Source organism: Aedes aegypti, chromosome 1 (genome assembly GCF_002204515.2).
Source record: "Aedes aegypti strain LVP_AGWG chromosome 1, AaegL5.0 Primary Assembly, whole genome shotgun sequence".
Lineage (NCBI taxonomy): Eukaryota > Metazoa > Arthropoda > Insecta > Diptera > Culicidae > Aedes > Aedes aegypti.
The window spans coordinates 33,848,426-33,863,601 of NC_035107.1; the positions used below are offsets into that span (position 1 = coordinate 33,848,426).

The window sequence follows — 15,176 nt, forward strand, 5'->3', positions numbered from 1 at the left end:
TGCTTAAATTCCGCTAGCAATAGCTGCTAAGATTCCTCCTGAAATTTCACCATGGGTTCCTCCTGGATAAACTTCAGGATATTTTTATCAATTTCTCCGGGGTTTTGTATAAGAGCTGTCTAGTAACCTCCAGTAACTCCTCCAGTGATTCTTTCGGAGATTCCTGCAGAAATTCCTCCAGAAATACTTTCATTTTTTCCTCCAGGAATATCTCCAATGAATTGTTAGGAATACCGCCAGGGTTTTCTCTAGCAATCAATAATATATCCATTGATTTTTTTCAAAAGTACCACCAGGGTTTCTCTAGGAATACCTCCAAGGATTCCGTCAGTTATAACCCCATGAATCCCTACTGGAAAACGTTCAAAGATTTCTTCAAAAAAATTTCTAAAGATACCTCCATGAATATCTCAAAAGATTGCTTCAAGTAAACTATGAAGATTTCCTTCAGGGACTCTTTCTGGAATTCTGTTTAAGCTTTTCTTCAGTGACTCCTGCAGGTATTCTTCTAAGAGGTTCCTTCAAGAATTCCTTTAGGGTTTCATCCAACAATTTCCTTAGGAATCTCTCCAAGGATTCCTTCCGGAGCTTCTCCATTGGTTTCTCCAGGAATTCTGCCAGAGTTTCTCCCTGTTTTTAAGTATAACTTTTTGGATTTTTTCTTGGAACTTCAAAGATGCCTTCAGGAGTCCTTCTTAGAATAATTTCAGGATATTTTTCATGATCTTTTCAAGAATTATTATGGAGCTCCTGGAAAAGTTCAACTGCTAGAGGAGTTTCCGGGTATAATTGAAGAAACCTTAGAATTTCTATTGAAGGAATGTTTGGAAGTATATTTGGAAGAACCTTTGAAAATATTCATGGAGACACTGCTGGAAGATTTTTTAAAATAATTCTTGTAGGGGTCACTGAAGAAATTTTCATAAAAATTCTTGAAAAGATCATGAAAAATATCCCAAAATTATTCTAAGAAGGACTCTTGAAGGCATCTTTGAAGTTTCAAGAAAAAATCCAAGAAGTTATACTTAAAAACAGTGAGAAACTCTGGCAGAATTCCTAGAGAAACCCTGGTGGTGCTCTTGAAAAAAATCAATGGATATATTATTGATTGCTAGAGAAAACCTTGACGGTATTCCTAACCATTCATTGGAGATAATCCTGGAGGAAAAAATGAAAGTATTTCTGGAGTAATTTCTGCAGGAATCTCCGAAAGAATCACTGGAGGAGTTACTGGAGGTTACTAGACAGCTCCTATACAAAACCTCGGAGAAATTGATAAAAATATCCTGAATTTTATCCAGGAGGAACCCATGGTGAAATTTCAGGAGGAATCTTAGCAGCTATTGCTAGCGGAATTTAAGCAGTAATTTATGGACGAATCCTGAAAGATATTCCTCTACCTGGATGTATTCCTGGAAGAAACCATAAAGTTAGTCCTAAAGAATCCCTGAAGCTATTCTTAGTAGAATTTTTTAAAGTTATTTCTTGTGTAGTTCGTGGAGGAAACCTTGGACGTATTTTAGAGGCATTCTTGGAGAAACTCTTGGATGTATGCTTGGTGGTATTTCTGGAGAAAATGCTGAAGGAATGTAATTTAAGGAATTCCTGGAGGGAGCTCTGGAAGTATTTCACGAAAAATCCTTGTAAATATTTCTGGAGGCATTCAAAGAGGATACAATCTTTGGAAGAATACCTGTACAAATCTTTCGAGGAAATTATGAACAAATCCCTAGTGGAATTCCTAAGAGAAAGAGTGCTAGGAGAAATCCGCGAAATCCCCGAAGAAATTTTAGACGAGTTCCTAGAAGAATCCTTTGATGTATCTTACAGGAAATCCCTGAAAAAAAAATTTGCTAGAATTTACCAAAGAATTTAAGTAGAAAATCCTGGAGAAATTCATAAAATAATTCTTGAAGGAGTATCAGGGGTAATCCCTGCTGGAGGAAGTTTTGCAGATATTCCTCAACGAATTCCTGGAGATATTCACATTCTTCAGAGCCTCGAAAACCTCCTCCATTGACCTGCGATCGATTTAAATAAGGCCGATATCGTCCGCAAGACCAAGGACCATATGTGACCGTGGGCCTTCCTTAGCCAAGTGGTTAGAGTCCGCGACTATATAGTAAAGCCATGCTGAAGGTGTCTCGGTTCGATTCCCGGTCGGTCCAGCATCTTTTCGTAGTGGAAATTTCCTTGACTTGTAACGTTTTTTGAATTTCAACAAAGATTTCACGAACCATTCATATTCTCACATGCGTTGCTATAAAAGAGTGCTATAAAAATTCAAATTTTCGTGTGAAAGCTTTTAGCAATTATTTAGTACTTAAAATAGTTTTAGGATTTATTATAGATGGCTCATCAACTTTGACGTATTGGTCAACTGTGGTTCTCGTATAAATTTATTGAATTGGTTGTTGTAAAGGTCGAAGACAATTACATGATAATTTTGAAGGTCTTTCGAACATCTTAGAGATATAATCCCTCATTTCTCCATCTACGTCGGCTTAGGGCAGAAGTTAGTTGCAGTGATATTTCAGTTATTCCGTTTAGTTCAAGTGAAATTTATGTTCCGGCTCTTACATCACCGGCAGCGAAAACTCTGCTCTCGAGCTTTGTTTAATTATTACAAAAGCGTCCGGCAGACGCTTTTTATCTTGGGCTTAAGGTGAAACTCCTTTGAATCCACTAATAACTATATAAAAGTAGTGGTACACAAAAAATATTCTCCTATTTGTTGGTAATAGTGAAATTATAATTGATAAGACGTTGTTGCCAGTAATCGCTACTTCAATTTGAGTCTTTTCCCCTTCGACTAAATCAGATTGCTTGATGTCGTACGTAACCATCAACATATCTGACAGCCCTGCAAGCGAGCAGCAGGCGTAAAATTAGAAAAATAAAAAAAGCGAAATGCTGTGATCGAGTGATTGTTTTGAGCACGGTTTGGTGTAATTTTAAGTTGTTTTCATCAGAAATCAACCAGTAATCGTTCTTTTATTAACAAGTAATGAAAGTAAACTGTGTTGGAGGTTCTACGTTTAGCGAAAGTGGTAAAGTTTGGCGAAAAGTGCTCTTCATTCGCAGGCGGATAAGTGTAAACAATGTAGCAAAGTTAAACGTCCGTGTTGAAAATTAGCACGGTTTTTGAAATTTACACCAGCTAGTAGTGTTAAAACTTCGGAAATCGTAAGGTAATAGTCTTCTGATGTCTCGTTAGCAATTTGGGTGTGAACTTAGTGTAGGTAAGTGAAATATTTTGAGAAATAATGTGGACTTCCAGAAATGTGTTTGTATATGTGAGGAAGCCATTTTCACTGCCATAACAGGGATTCCTTCCTATATGTCCTTAAGCCCTTTACATTATTCACCCGCCATCTTGCGGAATCCAGCCTACACCCTACACGTGGTTTCTTCCCGGAGTGGATCTCGCCTTGGCCCGCCAAAATTGGTAGTCAAACGGGGCCGAGTGAATTGACTGGCCTGCCTGCGTTCGTTGGGTAGAGTACCGGTCCTGCCGACACCTCCGCCCCGCATCTGTAGTTCGGCCGTTTGAGAAGCGAGTATTCCCGGTGGCACGACCGCCGATCGGCGCTGAGCTCTGACGCCGCCATAAAGAACTCCGACGAGACAGCGTTCTGGGTACATCGCAGCTCACTGGTGTGCCCCTCGGCTGATGAACCGGTACCGCCGAAACCGCTCAACATAAAATCCTGCGCAGGTATGTGTACGATCATGGCCATGCACACAACACAACACCTACACTTTCACAGTCACTCACGTTTTTTTATGAAAAGATGAACGAATATACATAATGAATACAACATAAATTACCTCTCTTTACATTCATTTAACGCTGAGCCCTGTGGTTAATAAGTTCGCTGGATCATCTTACGTTGCGTTTATAGGCTTTCACTTTGATCACGTTTACCTTGCACCCGTTTCTTCAGGCGTGTCCACCTCGTGACCCTATTCAAAGTTGTTGACCATCTATTTGCGTAAATCCAATAACCGTTTGACAAACCCGTAAGAAGAGCTCTCCTGCTTCAAATAACTAGTCGGGCAAGACAATTATTACATGACCAGTGATCTCTCGGAATAGAGAGTGGCGCATAAGTCACTGTGTTTGCAGTCTTTTGAGCGAGATTTACAGACGGTTACAGACTTCCCTGGGCATAAAATATCATCGTACCTGCTACACGATATACGAATGCAAAAATGGCAACTTTGAAGAAAGCTCTCAGTTAACTACTGTGAAAGTGTTCATAAGAACACTAAGCTGAGAATCAGGCTCTGTCCCAGTGAGGACGTAATGTCAAAAAGAAGAAGAAGAAGAAGAAAAAGATGTGACCGTGTCATGATAGTGTCATTTCTTTGCACGTCTGATCTCCTAATATCACCCTGGTGTGCAATGTTGAACAGTGAATTCCAAAGCGCGTCTCTTTGTTTCCATCTAAATTCACAAACTTCATTGACACCTCGTCTCCAATCCAAACAATTGAATAAAGAGATGGTGAGTCTGCTAGTTATACTCCAGGAATTTATCTAAGATCATTAGCAGGATGTATCTGGAGCGGCCCTCCCGAAAACCAACCTGATATTGGCCGATAAAGGATTCCTCCAAAGGTTTCAGTCTGAAGGTATCCCTGGGAAATTCCTGAGAACATTAACCGAAAGAATTCCTGAAGGAGTTTGTAGAGAAATTCTTGGATGATTTCCAAAGAAAAGTTTTACCCGCTGAATCTATTCCATATTTTTTGGTGTTTAAAGAAACCAGGAAATAATTGTTTTCATATTACAATTCGTAGCATAGTTAATTGGTCATTTACTTATGAACAACTTGGAAATTGCAGGATAGACTCTTGAAAATTTTCTAAATTTATATTTTCATCTGGATGCAGTAATCATGCTTTTGATTTGTGTGAAAAGCATTTAATTGAGATCATGAGAAAAATTAAGAATATTGTGTAATAAATCTTCGAGCTGTTTAGTGGAATACCTATAAATAAATGAAAACCCCAATCTAGTACTATACCATTCAATTCCACTAGAGTTTGTATTATTTGACAGATACTTTATTCGGTTTTTCATTTATTTAATTTGCAGTGCTTTTATGGCTGTCCTTAAGCTATATGCTCATTTCTAAAGAATTTCAGAGCTGGGAGGGGTCTCGTGGACTTTGTTCCATATAAAACATTTAAAATGTTTATGCCTTTGCCCATATACGCATACAAAACAGCAACTTTGGCTGAGAAAACCTTTCAGTTAATATCTATGTAAGTGCTCATAAGTACACTAAGCTGAGGAGCAGGGCTCCGTCTCAGTTGGAACATAACGCCAGAAAAAAAATTAAGATCATACAAAACAGAAACAAGTGATCAGTGGGAGGGGTGTGTTTGAGGCAGCTCTCCCTCCCTCTCCACCCTCCTTCCCTTTCCACCTTAGTGGATTTTGGAGTAAGTTTTTGGTATGAAACTACTTGAATCTTCTTAACAGCATGTTTGGCTTAATCAGTTTTGAAAATGTGAATTGAATTTTATTTTTCAAATTAAACATTTGGATTTGAAATTCAAATTAGTGAGAGGCTTTGGTGATCACCAAAGTTCTTGATAGTGAGACATACTATTAATAAAATATTGTTCATCCCAAAACAATTTTTGCTGCGTGTCGTGTTTACACTTTCGCCCTCTCGGAGAGTTGACAATTCGGAGGTTCTGTTACTAAAATGATGAAGGATATTTCCCTTCACGAAATTTTACAAGCTTGTCACAGTGACGACCATTGGCATCCGTAAATTGCTGCGGGAGCTTTAAATAACATGAAACTAGTTTTGTTTGAATTGTTCAAATTTCAAATGATTTTGCCATCGCTAGAATAACAGTTAACTTTATGATTAAATTTTGACTAAAGTTTGGAAAGAGCTTCAATTTCTAATTGTGACTGTGACTGTTTTATGTTCATTTAAATACATTCAATTGTTAAATTATATTCAATTTGATTTCTCATTTTCCATCTATTACAGCAAACTGCAAATATTTCAAATGTTATCGTTCAAAATTAACACTTCTCTTGGTTTTTAATTCAAAGAGAGAAAAAATAAATAAATTTTAAGCTACAATTATTTGGATAGTTACTGATTTGATTACTATTTGATTTAGAGCATAACAAAAGGTTTATTAATATTTTATTATTGTACAAGAACAGCATCGACCTGTTTGATAAAATTGTGTCGTTTTCGTTCAATCTATCATAAATTGTTTTAAAAATGAAGTGAAAATGTTGGAATTTGATAAATTATTTGATTTCTTTTTTTTTTTCAAAATATTTGATTTCGTATTACAACCCAGGTAACCATTAGGCCGTAAAAATTGGCACAACATCGGTTCTATAGTGTTATAAAGAACTTCTCTCACAGAGCCTATAAACACTATATTCCTCTATAGTGCTGCATAACAGCCACTTTTGGCGAATTATTTGGCCCATATACTGCCTGCCCCCACTTTCAAACCACGCCCGTGCAATAGACGTCAAAACATTTTTCAGTGGGTAGCACCCACCACAGATAAAAAAAGCAAAAAAAAAAGATCTGTTTGTTTTGTTTTTTATCCTACTTCAACCGCTATGAGTCAAAAGAGTGTTATTTTGTTTCCTTCTTTCTCGCACCAATTGCTTCATCACGATAGGCCATTACATTTTTTATGTAGTTTTTAGTTGTTTTTTGGTAAGCTCAAACGGTCGGTTCCAGGCTCGAACTTAGTACTGTTAGTTGTAGAATATTATGTTGCAGCGCTTTTCCAATTGATCCATCCTCTGGTCTGATTAAATCATCGTCTAAGAAGCGTTCTTAAAGCAGAAAAGTGGACGGACAAGTAAGTAAACTTGAAATCAATTTAATTTGCTAGTGATTTTCTAATGCTTTTGTTTTTTCACCATAGTGTCTGCCAAAAGAACAATCCAGAAAAAATTAAGTGCAGCTGCATTGATGCGAGCCATTCAATCGCAAAATGCTTCGGACGAGGCTACGAATAACTTTACGGTAGCACCAGAGAAGAAAGATGCTTCATCGCAGACGGAGTCGAATGAATCCGTGGAAGGGAATGATAGCCTGGCTATCAAAATAAACAAATGCCTTTTGCTGTTGTCTCACTTGAATACAAAAGTGGATGCGTTGGGCGCGAATCAATATCAGCAGCCTGGAAGATCTTCAAATGAGCAGATCAATCTGTCGAAGATAACTTTCCAACCCGTTAAAAGTTTGGCCGATTTTGAAAGCTTGGAGGATCGCTGCCGAGATGAATCGTTTGTGAAGGAAATTGTTGCCTCCATTGGAAATATTCACGGTCGTCACAGATATACAAGTCAAGGAGCAACGGTGAGTCTTCGAATAATCGACTACTTCTTCGCTCGCAATTTCCTGCTACAGTGCTCGTGGACAGGTGCTACTCGTTCGTCCGGTAACAAGGAAGCAAAAAAGCAAAAAGTACCGTTCATGAAGTTTGATAGAACGATTGATTTGTTTTATCAAACGGTGCTTTATTCCGACCCATCCTATACGCTAGATGAATGCAAAACTTTTCTGCACCGCTGCTTGAAGAACGCACATCAACGGTTCGCGGAGGTAACCGGAATAAGAAAACCAGTCTCGAGAAAACGGAAGCAATTGACGAACGAAGTCGTTCCACCTGAAGACCGTATGGCCGGAGGACAGAGTAAGGATTTCGACAACATTGCAGAGGCAGATACAAGTTACAACGAAGGATCACTGGTAGAAACCAACGGAAATGCATCGTGGCAAGTAGAGTTTCTGGAGGAAGAGGAGAATTTGCCGCCAAAGTGGTTAAAAATTGAAAATTAGCACCGTGGAATGGAACATTGATTGATTTTTTGTTAAACTTTTATTTCAGTGATGAACTTCTAAAAAATAAAACCGAAACGTGAATTCGACGAGAATAAATTGTGGTTTTTATTCAAACATGACAGTTTTTTTATTTGACTTTGCTCATTTCTCAGGAAGAGTATGATGTAACGGTACAAAAATAGTTTCTTCGTGAATTTCTATCGCAACCAATTTACAAAAAATGCTGCTGAATGGATAAAGCTTACAAGAACTGAAATCGTTGTTTGTAATTGTTCTATAGATATAATAAACATCTGAGGGAAATGGTATTTCAACGTGTGCTTCGAATTGTTTCAGTTCTGAACCAACTATACCATCTTCATTCGCGAAGTTCATAGCTACAATTGACTTATCATTTGTAAGGAACCATTTATCTTCGAACTTGTTTGTTAGCCTGAACCCTTCGTATATTGTGCAGTACAGAAAGTTATCACCATTAATTCGAGAAGGCTGTTTTAAACTAGGATATGATTGAATGACTGGGCTGTTGTTGTGGGGCTGAGTTTTCTCGGAGATTCTGTTAATTATTTGGTTCAATGGTAACCGTCCAGATCGCACCATATTTTTAATTTGAAATAAGAAATTTTCGAACGGGTATGATGTTAACGAAGATAATGATCCAAATTTTTTGACCTCGTCCACAATATGAACAAGGTTGTGAGTGTTACTCGAAATAACGTGAAAATGTTTGTTGTAATTTTTAATGAATGTTTTGAAAAGGTTCTCAGCCACGGGTAAATATTTCCTATAGTGTTCACTTGAGCAAATCGTGACGGCATAGAACAAACTGATGAAGTTCTCAAACTGTGTTTTATCAACAACATGTTTGAGAAGTGCTATCCCAATATAATTTAGGAAAGATGCGCATTCCGAGGCCTTCCAATGGCAAAGAAATCGCAATCCTCGCACTTTACGATGTATTTCTGACGGTAGCCTTATGTTAGCTAGCATATTGTCAATACTGTCGGTGGTAGATTTTGACCATTTTGCGTAATGCATTTGGCCTTCTTTGTAAATTGTGAGCAGTTTTTTGGTAATACCCAAATGTAACAGATGTAATGAATCAGATACTATTATATCCTCAACCATGTCAATTGGTAAGCGAAGCAGGGGCGATTCAACGCAAATCGTTTTAAGTTTCCCATTGTCTCGAATTTTGTTAGTTTGATGATGATCTCCGTACAAACGCTTACGAAATCCTTCATCTGTTCTCTTGGGAGCCTCTGTTACAGGATACACATTTACGCGTTGTTCCTTTGAACGTGTTCCAACGGCTGTGCACTTCAAACACCCATGGAATGAATTGAAGTTTACCGTTCCTGTAATTATACATGGATATGAATTCATGGCAATAGAGTATCGACTTCAATTACCTTTAATGAAGGCTCTTGCGGGTGAGTCACAAATAAAGGCTCGAATTTTAACCGTCAATAGATTGCTGTTGATTAGGATTCCTGATTTTAAAATTGTTTCCGCTTCATCTGCAAACGGCTTCAAAAATATTTCGACAGAAGTAGGTTTGCTTTTGCCATGAAAAATGCCAATAATCATTGGCTTCATGGCTGGTTCTTCGAAAACGTTGAACAAAATTTGCCATACTTGATCAGTACCATTTTTGTAAAGCGGTAATCCGTCAATGTTTATATTAAGAGACATTTTTCTAGGCTGCTTAAGATCATAGAATGCTTGAACCAGACAATCACCTATAACGAATAGAAAACACACCATTTAAATTTTCTTTCATCTTATTTCAATACAAAAACAATATACCCAATCCTTGCTGCCAATACTGGCCACCTCCAATTTGGATCAAGTTGGGTTCTTTACGAGGAGTTTTAAGCCGTCTTCGCGGATCGGTGAGAAGGCACCGATCTATTGTGGAGAGCCGATTAAGCAGTGGTTTCAATGCTGAATGAGAAACATTGTATTCCAGGCTCCATTTTTGGATGAAAGTGGTTAAAGTTTCATTATCGTCAGTGCAATCCTGCTCAGAGTCTGAGGATCCAGCAGGACTATAGTCAAATGACTCTTCAAGGGCACCATGAACTTCCAACACGTCGGAATCATCGAAACCAAGATCTAGAGCTACTGTTCCCGAGGCTGCTTCGTAATCGTTTGCAGAACTATCGATGGTTCCATCGTTCTCTCCGTTATTTTCGGATACCGTGTAACTAGTCGATGGTAGATTGCCATCGTCCAACAATAATTGCTCATACTTAGCTAATTTTCTCCTGTAACTACCACTTTTGAGAAATTTTTGCCAAATCTGACTTCCATCCATTGTATCTATTTTTCTTCTAATGTTTATTTTGTTTGTTGATTTTTCAAAATGTCATTCACAACAAAGCTTCATATTGGCAGTAGTGAACATCGAATACGGCTTACATTGACTAGGCTTATAATCACTGTTACATAGCGTTATATACCAATATAGAACCTACATTACTGCTTTAATAACACAAAGCCTATAGGCACTTGAAAATATGATATGCGGTTTGTAAGCATTAAAAATCTGGTATACGGTTATTATCCAGCTTATCACAGTGCTTAATGGTTGCCTGGGAAACATTGCAAGGCTTTTTTTTTAAGAAAAGTACTGGTTTACAAATTGTAACTTTTAATTGTTGTGACTGCACAAAGTACCTATTAAACTGCCCAAGTCTTAATTTTATTTTATGCCGTTATTCTATTTTTTGCTGTATAAAACAAAAACAAAATGATTTGGTTGAACCTTCTCAAGCCATCCCAATTTTTGTAAAAACATCTACTTTTTTGCATCGTTCGTCTCCCCCGAGCTAGTTTGCATACGCCACTGCAAATTGTATGAAATATTATATGTAGGTCTTTTATTTGATTTTATAAAAATAGTTAACTGAGAGATTATTGATCTATTGAACATAATTTGTAAGCAACCTTATACAGAAAACCAAGCTGTAGTAGGATAGACGGTCACTAATTTTGTGAGATATTTCATCCTGCTGCTCCAACAGTTCACGCTGAGCATTAGTGCGATACCTAAATTACTTTATTGAACCTAAGAATTCACCTCGCTCGTGCTGTATATCACGGGCGAGATTTACTTGGTAGTGTTGTACTTTTACAACGGCGTGCATGGCACGTCATTAATTTTACTCTCCCTTGTCCACCTCTATGTAATTAATAGACGACCTAAAACCCTTCAAAATGCATCAAAAGTTCAACGTCATAGGCGAGAAATGCATAAATTGAGTTCTCGCTACACGCGCAAGCGCACCCCCATCTGCTCTGCACCGTAGCTCAGCTACTAGTGCGAAGAATTTAACAGGATCAGTCTTTATGAACCCACTTTCGCTGCTGCGATGGTCGTGCGGCGACCGCACTAAATCTATTTATGAGACTGTTTGCAAACCAAACGCCGCAGCGAAGAGAAAATGGCGCATGTTGCGAAGCGATTTCATTTCCCTTCGCTTCGGCACGACCGACATCTGTCGTTTCCGAGCACTTCATTCACACGCGGAGCGGAGGCATCAACACACGAACGGACGAACGAATAGAGTTATCAGCCGATATTTTTTTGATGTTTTTGCTGTCTGAAGCACAACTTTCAACATGATATTGTGACGAATCTACAAGAGATACACTTTTGCTCTCAATGTTAATGCATATTTTGTAGAAGAACTTTTTTAACATTAATTACGATAATTTTAATAAAATTCATGAAAATACGTCTAAAAATGCTAATTTTTCCGTCACTTTTTGTAAACTTCTCGTAATTTGAGCCTTTGAATCATTTTCTACAAAATACACGTCCAAGAAACTAAGATAGATTAGATCATAAGCTTTCGATTCATGCGCTGAGATTAAATGTATGACGCATAGTTAATTAGGTATGAGGTTATAAAGATGACCAAGTTGAAAATCGTAAAATCGTGAATAACTCACTTAGCAGTGATTTGCGACCCTATGTTCCATGGGCACTTTTTCATATTTCATGGAGACCTATCGACCCTCAAATTATTAAAAACATGGAAGCAAACACCCTATATATATATATATATATATATATATATATATATATATATATATATATATATATATATATATATATATATATATATATATATATATATATATATATATATATATATATATATATATATATATATATATATATATATATATATATATATATATATATATATATATATATATATATATATATATATATATATATATATATATATATATATATATATATATATATATATATATATATATATATATATATATATATATATATATATATATATATATATATATATATATATATATATATATATATATATATATATATATATATATATATATATATATATATATTTATATATATATATATATATATATATATATATATATATATATATATATATATATATATACTACTATCCCTTATATATTCTTATATATATAATATAACGCCCTGCACATGGAAAACGTCAATTCGAGAGGGATTCGCGATAAGGACCTATCTGACAAACCAATAACAATGAGAAAATAACCAATGAAATTCTCATGTGCAATTTTTGATCCCAATTGGAGAAAATGTACTCAAACTTAAGCCTTTTCACTTTAATACTCATTTCATAAACCTAGTTTCAAAATCCTCATAAATACCAAACACATCTCCTACAATTTCCCTAGCTATTTCGTACTAACAAATATTTTAATGTTTCGCCTTAAACGTATTCTAGAATGCCAGTATCGCCCAATGTTATGAGCCTGTAATCGATATTATTTTCAGTGTCGCCCATTACTTTTGCGCCGTGTTTATATTCTGGTTTCAATAGGGTAATGACTGTTTATTTTGTTCTCAAACATAGAATCACGTTAAGTTACATAAACTGACAGATCATACACTACCCGTCATAAATACGGACTCACTAAAATAAGTATTGCAACACTCATATTGAATCACCCTGAAAAGTTTAGGTGAGGTGATAAAACAGGTAAATTCACATTGCTATATCTCGAGATCCTTACGATTAGCAAAAAATCGATCTTCAGCAAAGTTGTTCAGGGGATCAAGGACATCCGAAAAGAAAATAGTTTGGTTCGCGATTTGGCCGCTAGGAGGCGCTAGTGAGCATGTAAAATTGAGCATTTCAAAATAGTACTAGCTTATGATTCACAAAAGATAGAAAGTTCGAGTCTTCAGCAAAGTTGTTCAGGGGATCAAGGACATCCTGAAAGCAAATAGTTTAGTTCGCGGTTTTGCCGCTTGGTGGCGCTAGTGAGCATGTAAAATTGAGCATTTCAAACTAGCTCAACATTAAGTGAATCAGACTAGAACCACTTGAATATTGAGTGAATCAAATCTGAAACACTTGAATATGAAATGAATCAGACATAAACCACTTTAAAATGAGTAAATAAACTCTGAAGTACTGAGACGTGAATCAAAATAAACCTTAATAATTGAATAACGAGATGGAACAAACCGGAGTAACTGTAGTGTGAGTGTATGACACCTGAATCAATTGAATATGAAGTACCTCAGACACGGTTCACTTGAATATGAAGATGAATTTTAATATCAGATAAATCGATGTAGAACTCATTATCTCTGAAACATTTGAATATGAAGTAAACTAGATCTAAAACCCTTGAATATGAATGAACTGATAGATGTGAATCACTTGAATATGAGCTTATCAAAACTGAAACATTTGAAAACGAAGTGAATTGGACCTGAATCATTTGAATATGAAATGAATCAATACTGCATTCTTCAAAAAGGAAGTGTCACATGACATGAATCATTTGGATATAAAGCGAATCATATCTGAATAAATTGAACATGAAGTTAATCGGTTCTGATTATTTGTATGTGAAGTGAGTATTACCTTAAACATTTGACTATGAAGTGAATCAGATATGAATCACATGAAGTGAATCTCACCTGAAACATTTCAATATGAAGTGAATTGGACAAGAATCTCTTGGATTTGGAGCTAGTCAAATCTGAAACACTTGAATATAAAGTGAATGAGACCTGAATGCCTTAAATTTACTTCAAAAATCAAACATCAATCACTTGGATATTGAACTAATCAAACCTGAAACACGTACATAAAGTGATTCATTGAAAATGAAGTGAATCAGCCCCAACCTGCTTGAACATGAAGTCATACCTGAAAATGTGGAAAATTCTAGATGAATCAAACCTGAACCACTTGAATATCAAGTAATTCGTACTTCTTCTTCTTCTTTCTGCGTTACTTCCCAACTGGGACAAAGCCTGCTTCTCAGATTAGTGTTGTTATGAGCACTTCCACAGTTATTAACTGAGAGCTTTCTTTGCCAATTGACCATTTTTTGCATTTGTATATCGTGTGGCAGGTGCGATGATACTCTATGCCCTGGGAGTCGAGAAAGTTTCCAACCCGAAAAGATCCTCGACTGGTGGGATTCGAACCCATGACCCTCAGCCTGGTCTTGCTGAATAGCTGCGCGTTTTTCGCTACGGCTATCTGGGCCCCAATTCGAAATTCGTACTTGAAATAGGTGAATATGAAATGCTTCAGACCTGCACCACTTGAATATAAAGCGAATCAAACCTGAATCACTTGAATATGGAGCGAATCCGACATGAATCACTTGAATACGAAGCGAATAAAACATAAATCACTGGAAATAAATCCTAAATCTCTTGAATATGGAATCAATCAGAACTGAATCACTTGTAGATAAAGTGAATCGAACTTGAAACATTTAAAAATGTAGTGAATAAAGCATGAATCACTTGAAATCATTTGAACATTAAGTGAATCAAACCTGAAACAGTCGAATATGAGTAAATCAGATAAGAATCTCTAGGATATGGAGCGAACTGAATCACTTGAATATGAATATGTATATCAATCAAATCAAATCGCAATAACTTACAAAAAATTGCCACCTGAACTTGGTATCTGCTGACGATGGTACTCAAAGAACAACAAAGTCAATGTCGTTGTACATGGAACATGCATCAATATTGGCAAATAAGAACGCGTTAGTTATGTAACATTGGTGGTAAGGAGTGTATCGAAAAGTAGTCGCAAACATTCAAAACAGTCTCAAAAATATTGGGTTGAACCTACATACAATTTTTTGATCAGAAACGCTTTACAATGTATTTGAAAATAATGATGCGGTGATATTGTTTCAATTAAGTGTCATTTTTTATGATAATTTTGCAAATTACTAACAGATGTCGATGAAAATCTTGCACACCTCTGAAAAATTCATATGGTGATAAATG

The 15,176-nt window shown here is 36.3% G+C and overlaps 1 protein-coding gene and 1 long non-coding RNA gene across 2 annotated transcripts in view; one reads left to right on the forward strand and one right to left on the reverse strand.

Moving 5' to 3' along the window:
• Positions 1–15,176, reverse strand: part of LOC110674847 — a 93,796-nt gene that overhangs the window by 37,438 nt on the left and 41,182 nt on the right. The window lies entirely within an intron of this gene.
• On the forward strand, positions 6,458–8,106 carry LOC110674846. Its single transcript, XM_021839355.1, has 2 exons — positions 6,458–6,866; positions 6,933–8,106. Coding segments are annotated over exons 1-2 (921 nt in total). The 5' UTR covers positions 6,458–6,865; the 3' UTR covers positions 7,853–8,106.